Source organism: Rhamphochromis longiceps, linkage group LG13 (assembly GCF_057381845.1).
Source record: "Rhamphochromis longiceps isolate RC_006_pf linkage group LG13, R_longiceps_female_GT1.1, whole genome shotgun sequence".
NCBI lineage: Eukaryota > Metazoa > Chordata > Actinopteri > Cichliformes > Cichlidae > Rhamphochromis > Rhamphochromis longiceps.
In genome coordinates, this window is record NC_140569.1 from 13,534,236 (window position 1) to 13,548,196 (window position 13,961).

General features: G+C 39.6%; 1 protein-coding gene and 1 pseudogene across 1 annotated transcript in view; both read right to left on the reverse strand.

Moving 5' to 3' along the window:
* Positions 1-12,725, reverse strand: part of LOC146655470 (ankyrin-3-like) — a 123,800-nt gene extending 111,075 nt beyond the window's left edge. Inside the window, exons 1-2 of the mRNA XM_085427787.1 lie at positions 12,526-12,725; positions 11,934-12,363 (exon numbers count right to left, since the gene is read on the reverse strand). Of these exons, the coding sequence (XP_085283913.1) occupies positions 11,934-12,002 (69 nt within the window). The 5' untranslated portion in view covers positions 12,003-12,363; positions 12,526-12,725. The remainder of the gene's footprint in view (positions 1-11,933; positions 12,364-12,525) is intronic.
* On the reverse strand, positions 7,943-11,164 carry LOC146655471 (uncharacterized; annotated as a pseudogene).
* Positions 12,726-13,961: the final 1,236 nt, after the last annotated feature.

Below are 13,961 nucleotides of genomic sequence, written 5' to 3' on the forward strand. Positions count from 1 at the left end.
CAACTGAGTAAGATGTAAAGAGCCTTCCGGACGGAGCTGTGGGGAACGGAATTGGCTCCGGAGTTCAGGGAACTGTGACTGCCAGCAGAGGAAAATACCAGTAGAGTGGATATGAAAACATGTATTATTGCACTGTCTACGTCTGAAAGCAACTGCAGTCTGGGTCACCAAGCAGCCCAGGTTCAAAATGTTGGGTGTTTTTACATTCAAATTTTGCTGCAAGTCATTATTTTTGCTGTCTTTTGATTAAAAGCACACCCCAAAGAATATTCAGAGATCTGAAGTTTAATTTTCTGACTAAGGGCTGGTTGTTTTTTAATAATTACAGCCAGGTTTTCACATGTGTGTAATAAGAAGCGCTCCGATATGAGATTACAGCACAACACGGGCTCTTGCTATTTCTTGCGGGAAGAGAAACTCTTTTAAAATTGCACTGAGCACTCACTGATATTGATTCACTCTCGCTGACAGACGTAAAAAAAAAAAAAATAACGAGGGCATTTTTTCAAATTGCTTGCTTTTGTTGATGGAGGAGGGGTGATGAGAGAGGTTTGTGTGGGGTAAGGATACACAGAGTGAAAAGTGGCAAGCTCTTGTAAGTCCCTTTTTTGTTAATTGGGTCTGGTTCAGCAGCCTTGCTACCTGGCCAAGGCCATCTGTATCCGTAGTCTGTGTGTGTGTGCTGTTTTTGCATGTACTTAGGTCAGTTTAAGCATTTCTTTGACACTGACAGCTGCCTCAGAAAGCTGACTTATGATTATGTGATTAAAACTGTAGTCATACAACTGGTCAGCCTTTTAAACAGTCAGTGACTCAACCAAATAAACAGCAAATCACATATTTATGCTGGATTCATAAGGGCTAAGCTATGCTAAACTTTGTTCAGCTTGTTAATCGTGGTTAAAGACAAAGATAGATTCCAATAGGCCAGATCTGAAGTTATAACAGGTGAGGAGATGACAACAAACATTAAATCATTTAAAAAAAGGGGGGTAATGAAAAAAGTCTTCCTGAACGTCTCTATTTAAACGCATATTCTCACCTTCACCCACCTGTGCCATCGCTGTAATGTGGGCGCGATTGTTTTGCTTTCCTTATGCTTATGAATATATTTTTCACATCTACTTGAGACAGTGGAAAACTGTGGTGGTAGACACTTTGTGAAGCTTGATTATTGGACAACTACTCCTGATATAACATAATGCCCTTTCAAACCTCCGGCGAAGCAGTTTGGGGATTAAGGGAGTGTACATTTAATGTAAATGGTCTGGGGAGCCATATTAAAAGAAGTAAAATTATGTCATAAATAAAAAGAGAACAAATAGAAGTTGCCTTTATACAGGAATCTCACTTATCGAAGCTCGAACATGATAAATTAAAGAAATGGAAATTTAATCAGTATTCCTCTTCCTGCCCTCAGAGTCCTAAAAGGGGTGTGGTAATTCTAATCTCTAGTAGGTTAAATTTTGAATGCATCCAAGAAATCAGTGATAAGGAGGGGAGGTTTGTGTTAGTCAAAGGGTACCTGGAGGGTATACTGATTACTCTTATAAATGTATATGCTCCCCCAGGATCAGAGATAAAATTTTTCAAAAAGGTTTTTGAATTGATTGTTGGAGAGGCACAAGGTACTCTGATTTTGGGAGGAGATTGGAATGTTCGCCTCAACCCGTCCTTGGACTCATCAAACCCACACGCTCCGGGATTGAATAAAACAACCAAAACTATATATGCCACATTTCTGAATCGTTATGTGTTTATATGTATATGTTAGTATGTATGAGACTACAAGTGAACACATATGTAAGTAGGTATGTGTATGTATGCTTAAGAATATGGGTGTGTGAGTGAATATGTGTGTGCGAGTACATACACACTAGAGGGTACACCCGTCTGTTTTTCTTATTTTTATTTATTTATTTATTTTTATTATTTACGTCTGTTCTTGATTATATGTTTATTTTGGATTATTTGTGTTTATATAGGTTGTTTAATAAAAAGAGAATAACAAAAAAAAAAAAAAAGGGAGTGCTCCAGAACAATGGACTGACAGAGGAGCATGCCTCCTCCGTACTTCCTTATCCCTTTCCTTTCCATCTTTTCCTCTGTCACTCCATCTGCTCACACCTCACTCTCACTTCTATTTCACCATCTCCTCTATCCTCAATAGCTGCCCTCTTTCATGGTTTTGCTCTCTTTTCCTCCACATCCTTTTCTTCTTCCCTCAATGGAAACAGAGGACCAGAGACAGCACATCTGAAAGTGATGGAACTCTGACAGGCTGATCCCACTGTCCTCTCCCCAGGGCGCACAGCTGTGCCCGGGCTCTGTGACGCCTACCTAACCAAACACACATTCACACAGAAATGGTAGGAATACACCCACCTACACACATGCATGCATACATTTATAAAGCTACCGAGGGACCACACATGCGCACACCTCCACAGTCCAACAGCACGTGTGTTTGTGTGTGTGTGGTTTTATATATAAGTCATCACATTTCTATGCTGCACCTAGAATATACAGCAAAAGCAAGGAATGCCAAGGAGGTGAAGTGATGAAGAACCTCATGTTTTTTGGCCCAATACCAATATCAATATTCAGGTTCAGTAGATTTTTCTTGGGTTTTCTGTGTGTGCGCCACTGAAAAACCTTTTGGAACAAACATAATATAATACTTCAGCAAAACTGAATATAATTCAACATTCAGTCTTAGCTATATTTTTGATATGCAAGTCATTTTGGCATTGGCTGTTTTGTGATTAATCTAATAATTATTAATAAAATGCTAGTAGGCAGTAAATTATCTCTGTTAGAATGAACTCCAGTGTCACGTCTTTTCAGTATTTTTCTATTCATACCATCCAAAAGCCAAATTCTGACCCTAAACATTCAGTTTAGGGTCTAATTATGTGTGACAGAAACAGCAAATCTTCCCATAGGTGCAGAGCAGGGAAAGGACAATCATTGGCTTTTTGTTTAGATATGACTAAGTGACTAATTCATAATCCAAAAATGAACCAGCTCACCTCTATTTACAGAAGCATTATACAGTATTTACTTGTATTTCCTCTAAATTTTCACCACATACTTTCTCCCAAACCCACGAAGCATAACCTTCACCTCTTTAAGGATTTTATCTGTGCCAAGTCCATTAGTGTAATCTGAAAAACAAAAGCAGCACTTTGTTTGCTCTCTGTTAGTCTCCACACACACACACACACACACACACACACACACACACACACACACACACACACACACACACACACACACACACACGCGCGCGCGCTTCACATCTTCCATCAGCACATTCACCAGTGCTCTGCTGTTATCTGGGGGATGTGATGTGCAATTTCTCTTTGAAGGCACTGTCACAGAACGGCTTATTTCACCAGTCCTCCAGACGCGGGGCTCTCTGTCTCTGGCAGGGTTTTTCCATCCAAGACAAAGAACAGAGCTGCCCGAGCTTTGCTGCCTGGCCGACTGGCTGTCTCATTAGAAACAAGACAACAGAGGCGAGACAAAAGGGGGATGTTTGCAGCCCAGTGCAAAGTGGAAGAATGGTAGAAATTGAGCTGAAGTCATCATTACTTTTTCTATATCACAACGAAAGCTTCAGCTACAGCCCTAAAAGCTTTCATTTCAAAAAGATATAGCAACAAGTGAATGAACTCTTACTGCCACTTGTGGTTGCGTTGTGAGAATGAAATACACAGCGAGGAGCAGAGACAGAATATACTGACAGTGGGGAAATTTGATCAACAGCAGCGGCTTGTTTGTGACAAAATTTTGTGTTTCGGTGATACCGATACCTTCTCAGCTGTCTCCACTTGTCAGCATGTTGGACTGTCAGAAGCTTTGACAGGAGCAGCTCTCCTTAGGTTTTTTCTGACAGAAACACCATGGATCCTTACACAATCATCAGGAAGTGTAAACACAGAGTACATCTTGCAGTTAAGGCAGTTTATTTTTGGATGGTATAACCCCATACTGTGGTGCTTCTTCAGTTCAGCGTGAACATTTCTTATGTAATGTTATGTTTACTTTTCTGAGGAGATTTATATGGAGAAGCCACTGCTGTGGGCAAAATGCACAGATATCCTTAGCACCCCTGCTTTAATTCATAAACTGCAAAACATCTGAATTTTAACTGCGAACCACACCAGTTCCTTAAGTAACCTGTACAAAGTCTGTGCCTAAAAAATCTGATTAAAAAGGGTATTTTCATCATTTTCTTTCTTTCTTTTTTTAATTTTATTGAGTTTAGTTTTAGTTTTTTTAGGATTCTGAAAGGGACATACTTCTATATAAGTCCTCTGGGGTCTTTTTTATCTCACAGCAAATCTTTCTTCCTTATTTCCTGCATAAGAAAATCCTTCTATGTGTAGTTCAAGCAGCTAAACTAACTACACGATAACTCAACACAGCGCTTCAAACCAGATGTCCAATTACGAGCGTGTGCGTGCACATGTGCACGCCCGCCGTGCGCGCATACACCCAGCAGCTTCCTTGTGCTGGAAATGTTTGCCACTGAATTCCTTTTAATACTGTGTGTGCTTATGTTATGTAAACCTCATTATCTCTATCACTACATCGAATTCTTATCATTAAGCCTCTCTGAGATCATAGAGCACTTGGAGGAACATCAAAGTGCTACACTAACATGCTGACAAATATTCAGCGCACACACCAGACATGCTACACTTAAACACACACCCACATACACCCAGATAAGTAAAAACAATCAGGGGGGAAAAAGCCCCTAAACACCACACTGAATCTGGGGTTGATTCACGACTCCTGTCATAATCAGTATAAGTCGGGGGACCTTGAGTCAAAAGATGTTTTGATTGATTGATTGATTGAATCTTTATTTTGAACATGTTGAAAAAGTATAAAAAAAAAAAAAATAGAATTAAAAGAGACAAATGAACAAAGCAAACAAAAGGAAAACGAGCAACCACAACTCCAAATAACGTCCATGTTCAAAAAGGAGCAGGAAGAAGCATAAGCTTATTTAATCCCACCCCTTTTCCACTATCTAGTATCAATAGACTACAGAAATACCTCCTTGTAATTACATTATATGTTATGTGTAATTTTTTTTTTTTTTTTTTTTTTAATATATACACATATATGTTTCTATCTATCCATACCTACGTATATACACACATACGCACATATACACATTTTCAATAACCCCATTAACACCTGAAGGATACACAACCTACAATTATATATATATTTCATATACATACATATACATATACATATACACATATATATATATATACATACATACATACATACATACATACATACACATACACATACATATATACCCATACCAACAAACCCGTGCATGCGCACACACATGAAAATATTAGACAAGAACACCCTATCAAATCTCTACCTTTTCCCTGTACCCTGTAAAAACCATATCCTTAAACCGCTTTTTAAACTGCGCCATGCTTGGACATTGCTTCATATCTTTACTTAGTCTGTTCCACAGCTTCACTCCACACACAGAGATGCAAAAACTTTTTAATGTTGTACGGATACGAGGATGTTTTAAATTTAATTCCCCCCTCAAATTGTATCCCCGTTCCCTTTTAGAAAACATTTTTAGAATATTGTCAGGAAGCAGGTTATTTATTGCTTTATATATAATTTGTGCTGTGAGAAAATGAACCAGATCTGTGAATTTTAGAATTTTTGATTTTAAGAATAGTGGATTTGTATGATCTCTGTAACCAGTTTTATGGATTATCCTTATGGCCCTTTTTTGTAATATAAAGATTGATGATAGCGAACATTTGTAAGTATTGCCCCAAACCTCTGCACAGTAATTCAAATACGGTGCAATCAGGGAACAATAGAGAATGTGGAGTGATTTGTGGTCCAGAATGTGTTTTACTTTACTCAAGATTGAGACACTTCTTGAAATTTTGTTATGTATATGATTTATATGAGACTTCCAGTTTAATTTATCATCTATAATCACACCAAGAAACTTATGTTCAAGTACTCTTTCAATTTCCACACCATCTACATGAATCTGCACTTGTGCATTTCTAAGGGAATTCCCAAATAAGATAATTTTAGTTTTACTTAGATTTAGCGATAGTTTGTTCCTGTTAAACCATTTTTTAATTTTGCACATTTCTGAAGTAATTGTATCCAGCAGCTCCTTTAGATTCCCCCCAGAACAAAAAATATTTGTGTCATCTGCAAATAATACTAATTTTAATATATCAGATGCCTTACAAATATCATTTATATAAATAATAAATAATTTTGGACCCAGTACAGAGCCTTGTGGAACACCACAAGCAATGTCCAAGCATGATGAGGAATGGACACCCAGCTTCACAAATTGTTTCCGGTCACTTAAATAATTTTTCACCCATTGCAGTACAACCCCCCTAATCCCATACCGTTCCAGTTTATTAATTAATATGTCATGATTGATTGTGTCGAATGCTTTCTTGAGATCCAGAAATACTCCAGCTGCATACTGTTTCTGATCTATAGCATTCGTAATCTCCTCAATTGATTCGATTAATGCCAGAGATGTTGATCTTTTTGATCTGAATCCATATTGACTGTCAGAGAGTAATTTATATTTATCTAAGAATTTGTCTAATCGTTTATTAAACAGGTTTTCTAGGATTTTGGAGAATTGTGGTAGTAAAGAAACAGGCCTGTAATTTGTGAAGTGGCGTCTATCCCCGGTTTTATACAGCGGCACAACTTTAGCTATTTTCATTTTGTTTGGCACTTTTCCCGTCTGAAATGATAAGTTGCAAATATATGTTAGAGGTCCTACAATTCCTTCAATGACCTTCTTGACGATTTTCATGTCAATATCATTACAATCAGTGGATGTTTTATATTTACACATGTGTACAATGTCAATTATTTCTTTTTCCTCCACTGATGTGAGGAACATTGAGTTAGGGTTCCTATCAATCAGGTTTTCACTACATTCTACTGATGGCAGTGACTCAGGAATTTGTTCTGCCAGTTTTGGTCCAATATTTACAAAATAATGATTAAAGCTGTTGACCTTATCAGCAGTGTTTTCCATAATATTGCCATTATCGATAAAGTATTGTGGATAACTTTGTTGTCCAGAATTATTTTTAATGATACCGTTTAAAACATCCCATATTCCTTTCATATTATGTTTATTGTTGTTCAATATTTTACTATAATACTCCTTTCTACATACACGTATAATATTGGTCAACTTATTTTTGTATTTTTTATATTTATTTTCAGCTTCTTTTGTTCTTTGTTTTAGGTATTCCCTATAGAGTGTATTTTTCTTTTTACATGCATTTTGTAAACCCTTAGTGAGCCATGGTCTATCTGAATATTTGTGCTTTCTGTTGTATTTTATTGTTGGACAGTTTTTATCGTACAACTCCATGAATATTCTTAAAAATATGCCATATGCAATATCAATATCAGCTTCTTTGTACACCTTGTCCCAGTCCTGATTTAATAGATCGTTCTTAAATGCAGTCATAGTTTCTTCTGTCCTTACACGTCTGTATCTCAGTTGTTCTTCATGCTGATTTTTCTTATAATTAGTGTCATAAACTGTAAAAACTGGTAGGTGATCACTGATGTCATTAATTAATATTCCGCTCACAATGTTGTTTTCCATATTGTTAGTGAAAATATTGTCAAGTAAGGTGGCACAATGTGGTGTAATTCTGCTAGGCCTGGTTATTTTAGGATGTAAACTCAAACTGTACATAGTGTTTAGGAATTCGTCGGTCATTTTATGCTTTTTTGGATTCAACAGGTCAATATTAAAATCACCACAGATAAACATAACTTTTTGATTTGTTTTAGAGAATATTTCCTCTATGAAGTCATTAAATACTTGAATACTAGAGCCAGGTGTTCTATATATACAGCTAATTATTACATTTTTTTCTTTTTCCTTATAAATTTCAATTGTTATACATTCTAGTAAATTATCAATTACAGTTGTCATACTTTCTACCACCTTGTAGTTTAGGTTTTTATCCACATACACAGCTACTCCCCCTCCACTCTTGTTCCTTCTATTTACAAAATTCACTTCATATCCCTCCAGTCCAAAGTCCATTCCTTTCTCCGCATTGATCCATGTTTCAGAAATGGCAATAATTCCAAATGGATTTGTCAACTCATTTAGATATTCCTTTATATTGTTGAAGTTGGCATACAGACTTCTGCTATTAAAATGGATTATTGATAATTTATTTTCCGTGTTGATGGTGTGCTTAAACTGTTCATCAGTGAAGTAGCAGCAGTTACAGCTGATGTTGTAGAAGAAATTATTTTCCGGGTCTATATCCTTTTCTAAGTCTAGAACATTATGGTCTGTGTATCGAAATGTTCTCAGTTCCAGATTATCATAAAGAGAATTCCAATGAGTCATGTTGATATTGTTGCCGGATGCAGATGAAGTTCTTTTGGACTGTGCCATGTGTTGTGTTGTGTGTCACGTCACATGTGTATTCATACCTCCAGAGTAAGTTGACCTCAGTATTTGTCCAGCTCTTCCATATTTCTGATGACCAACACTTTGGCTTGTTCCGGTGTTCCATTCAGTTTAATGAATACTTTGCAGTTGGTGGTCCATGTATTTTGAATTTTTCCCTGTTTCTTCAAGTAACGTGCTTTCCTGGCAATGTCCGCATTTCTTTTTATCAGATGTTCGTTCATGAAGACATCGGATCCTTTCAGTTTCCTTCCTTGTTTTAACAGTGCTGTTTTCTGTTTTCTGTTTGCAAATCTCACAATGATGGCTGGTTTGTTACTGTCATTTTTTTCGGGGTAGAGGGTGGCAAGCCTCAATGTTGTTATAATCCACTTCCACACCTTTGGACCGTAGAAAGGTAACCACTTGATGCTCCGTGGAGTTGACATCTTCCTCTCCTGGCCCTCCTACATTGTCAGTGGCGACCGCCCGGGCGTATGACCGGGGTTTGATGCGAAGCCCCGTGATGATAACATCGTTCATCCGGGTGTACTGCTCCAAATCCGCCACTCTGTTCTCCAGGTACGCCAGCCGCCGATCCTTCTCGGCGTTCTGGATGCGGAGAGCCTTAACTTCCTCGACCAGGTCCAGGATGGCTTTCTGCTGCAGTTTGACAGTAGAAATCTCCTCTGTCATAAACTCCAGCGACTTCTTAATATCGTCTCCTTCCTCGGCTGACAGAACTTTTTTCGGGCCCATGCTGAGAGACGCTCTCGTAGCTTTGCCGTGACGACCGGCTAGCTACTTCCCAGAATCCTTTGCCATGTTTGATTGTATCCTTGAGCTTCACCCATCACAGCAGCTGCCTCATGAAAAATTAATTCTGTTCTGGCCACCAAGTTCACCAGTCTACCCCCTCTTCACTCACTCTCCTCGCTCCTCTCCCTCTGCTCTCACCCTCGACATCTTTTGCTTAGAAGAGAGACTGGTTGCCATGGCTACAATCATTAACACATCTGGCATATTTATCTGGCGTTCGCATGCTCACGCAGAGAAACGCACAGCCAACGAACACACACTTGCACACGTGCTCGCAGAACGACTAAACAGCATACATATGTAAAAAGCATTAATATGCATTCTTCTTTTGGTGTGCAGTTTTCAGCTGCATGGCTGCAGTCTGGAGCTTGTGTGAGAGAGATAATGGACTGAGTCTTGTTGGGGAAAATATGTCAACAGAGAACTTAAGGCCTCGCTCATAATCCTATTGGTGAATTTAACCAAACGCGCTTTATCTTAATCCGTTGTGAAATGGAGTTGGAGATGGAGACTCTTCCTTATATTTGCATATTCCAAACTGATATTTACGATTTTGCTTAAAATCACAATTTCTCCGTGTGAAGAAGAAGAGTGTAGCCCATCATGTATTTGTGAGGCTCATTTGAATAACTGATATTCTTGAACTTATTCAGCTGAGACACAGTTTCTATGTAATATAAATGATGTATTCTGTATGTATCTGGTGATATTAAAAGCAAAACCCTCATTTGCAACATTACTGATGATAGTGATCCTCTTGCCCTCCAGAAAATGTCATGGGAGGGTGTTTGACAATATAATCACTAATGTTTCCTTAGACCTTGTGGCACACTACTGAGACACAACATTTAACTATTTGCCTAATATTTTGTATCTTCTCTTTTTGCCACCAAAGCAGCTTTGATGTGCTAGGACATCAACATGTTCGAACATGTAGTGTCTGACCCCCAGACACAGGAAGCAGGTACTTTGGGTCCTGGTGGGGCCTCCATAGACATGGCCTGTTCCAGCACATCCTGTTGATGTTTAATTGGATTGGAATCTGAAGTTTGAAGGCCAGGTCAAAGCCTTGGGCTCCTGTTGTGTTTCTCCAGCCGATCCTCAACAGTTTTTGCAGTGTGGTGGGGCAGAGTCTCCTGTTGAGGCAGGCCACTGCCGTCAGGGAATGCCATTGCCATTGGCAGGGGGATGGGGAGTCGGGTGGTCTTGTGATACTGTCAAATTAACATCTGCATGAATGCTAGGCCTCATCTTTCCCAGCAGAATGTAACGTTTTGCTTCCATAAGAACGAATAGAATTATCATTTTAGCCCTCGTGAAGATGTATTACCATATGTAATTCAAATTTGTAACCATTAAACCATACACGATTTTATAGATAAATGCCATTTCTCTACATTCAACACTACTGTATTTACTGAAGTCTGCAATTTGAAAATTGTGTCTCTCGCTATTCATGAGTAGCCAGACTGACAGCTTTACCACTGAGGGTGGTACATATTACAGCAGCTATAAATTATTTAATGAGAAGCACAGAATACATTTCTTCTCAACAACAGGCACGCTCACTGTGTAAAACGTATAGCTAAAATCTGCTGTAGCTCTTCTCTGTTACATCCCTGATCTTGGGGGCTACCTCAGATCTTGTATTAGCTCTTAAGCAGCTCAAACAATCTGGAAAACAATTTGTGTGTTTGGTGCCCCGAAGTGTGTATTCTGCACTGATCACTTGCTTTCAGTGCCAGAACATATTCATCATAGGCTACTAACATTAACACACCAGCATGGGAAGCAAAGAAGAGAGAAGTGTTTTAATAATGGTTCCACCACCAACAGACACACTGAAGATATTTAACTGCCAACCACAAGCGGAAAATCAAAGATAAGTATACACATGTGCGCAAACAAACTTACCGACATTTCATAAGTCACGACCTGTTTCTGTGGTGAACACCTTCAATCAAAAACCATAATAGCTACTTCAGCGGATCATAACAGGATGACTACGTAGATGTCTCTCAGATAAACACACATTCACACGGTAACACAAAGACACGCACATACACAGCTGTGAAGGAGTTTGGCTTTACGACAGATGCCTGTGCAATCCGTGCATTATACTGCCCCCACCCTAACCCCTGAGGACATCCCCTTTCTTCCATAACACACATTCTCTCTGCACTTTACATACAACTGTTCCCTCAGCCACAGCAAAACAACCAGGCAGACCAGTTGCAACGTCAGGGTTATAACCAATGACTGACAGGCGCATTTCAGTTGGCTTTGGAAGCATTCCAGGTAAGGCTAAACAAACATTTCTCTCTCGTGACAGAGTCGTAGACAGTAGAAAAATAAATAAATCTGTGAGCACTTCATGGGAGAATTAACATAATATTCAGTCTTAAACATCTGAAAAAATCTGCTCTAGAAAAAAGATCGTTTTCAACAACGTGGTTAGACACACCTTTACTTTCCGTTTGCAATTGGTTCATGAACCTCACCCATAATCTCACCTCATCCAACCACCTTTTACTTCCACATGAAAAATCACTAGCTAAGCCTAAAGTAAATGATCCAGTGACAAGCCAGGCACACCAAGACAAAGAAACCGCTTCCTCTCTCATACCTTTTTGCCTTTCTTCTTGCGATGGGCTCCTTTCCCGCCGCCTGCTTTCTCCTTAGCTTCCTCACTCATATTCAGAGATCTCCCACTGTTCTTCCCCTCTCTTCACTTTTTTTAATCCAGCATGTAGGAGCTCATGGAGTAGAGTGGCAGCAGCTGCTGTCTTCACTGCTTAAACGCTGCCACAGAAATGTCCATTTAGAAGCAGTGAAAGAAGGACTGTTCCATGCAAAGTGGGAGTGTGCGTGAAGCGAGGAGAGACTGGGAGGACTGTGCTGATGCTCACTCCCTCCTCCTCCCCCCCCTCTTCTTCTTCTCTCCTCTTCCTCTCCACGTTCACAAACACTCGCACACACTTGCAAGCACGTTCACTGAGGTCCACTCCCACTTGCTGCCTTCTCTGTGCGCAATTGGCGACTCTCTCCAACGCGCTCTGAGGCAGGGTGTGGAGGCAGGAGGAAAGTGGAGAAATAGAGATGGAGAAGGAAGATGAAGAGGTGGAGGATGTTGATATATGTGATGCAAGAAGAAAGAAAAGATAGATAGAGAAGTAGACTGAAGGAGTGTATTCCTGACTTGGTGTCGTGCTGCCTACCTGAGCGTGGAGTCTAGAGGCACACTTTCAGAAAGAGGCAAAGACACACAAAAATGCTACATGGGAAGAGAGACAGAAAAAGAAAAGACAAAAAAACAGTGATTAAGGCGTAAAGTAGGAGAAAGACGAGAGTAAAAATAGTGTGAGAAAGAGAGAGAGAGCAATAGGTTGAAAAGGGGGTGTGATCCACTTCACTCTGCCGGCTGGATGATCTCTGCTGTCGCTCCCTGCCCAGACGTTGTAATATGAAATGAGACTCTCCTCGAACAGGCCAGCAGAGAGACGGGGAGAGAGAGAGAGAGGGAGAAAGAAATAGGGTGGAAGAGAGAGAGGATCATTAACACGATGCATCAGGTCCTTCCAGAAAAGGAAGTCTCCCACTAGCCTTTGCCAACAGGATCAGCTTACTGGAAACTGGAACAGAACAGAACTGTACCAAGCCCTGACTGTCTGACAGACTGACTGGTTGAGTTAAGGTGTGTGCATAAAAATGTGTGCACGAGACAGGAAAAACAAGTATACAGATATGCACGCAAGCTTGACATAATCCAAAAAATATTCAACCAGTAACCACTGAAATATCCGTGTAACGATTCGGCATAGACAGACTTCAAAAAGACATGAAGACCACGCCTTTTTCGGCTTCAACAAGCTACAGCGCTCCACCAATGAAGCATCCAGCTAATGAGGCAGGGGGAGAGAAAGTGAATCACAGAAAAGGGGAGAAAATGGGAACAAAAAACCCTGGGTGTCACAGAATGAGAGATCAGAAGGAGGGGTGGGGTGAGTGGAGGGTGAGACGCAGAGAGGAGAGAGAAACTGACAGTGGGAAATGAGGAAGGTAGGGAGGGTGAAAAAACAATGTGATATCAGAGGAACAGTGAAACCAGGGAGGCATAGAAAGAATGAAAGAACAAATGAAAAAGCAAATGAGCAGCCGACAGAGGCACAGAGAGGCAGGGATTGCTACGATTGCCCCCTAAACAACAGGTTCTTTATTCTGGGGTGTATATTGCTGTTAACCAGCTCTTTCTCTCTCCTGTTCCTGACAAGCACAATCACGCTGTTCACCAACAGTGAAACCATGTAAAAACATGACTCAGTTGAAAATACAGGTCAGGCTATAATAACATCACAGAGTTAGAGGGCAATCTCTGAGTTGCTGATTATTAAGCCATTAATATCATTAAGTCTAATTTAAGTTTATTTAAATTTCAGTCTAATTGAAAGAAAATGAATGTGCTATTCATCAATTATCTTACTTAGTACTGTGGAAATGTCTTGATATATTGATCGTGAATTTCTCAAACATGTACAAACATACATGTTCAGTAAAAAGCTACAAACTGTTCAGTTCGCTTATTTGCCAGATGTGTCTGGGGTGGAAGCATCAAAAGTAAATACAGGAAGAAGGTACTGTGTTCTAGACAATAGGA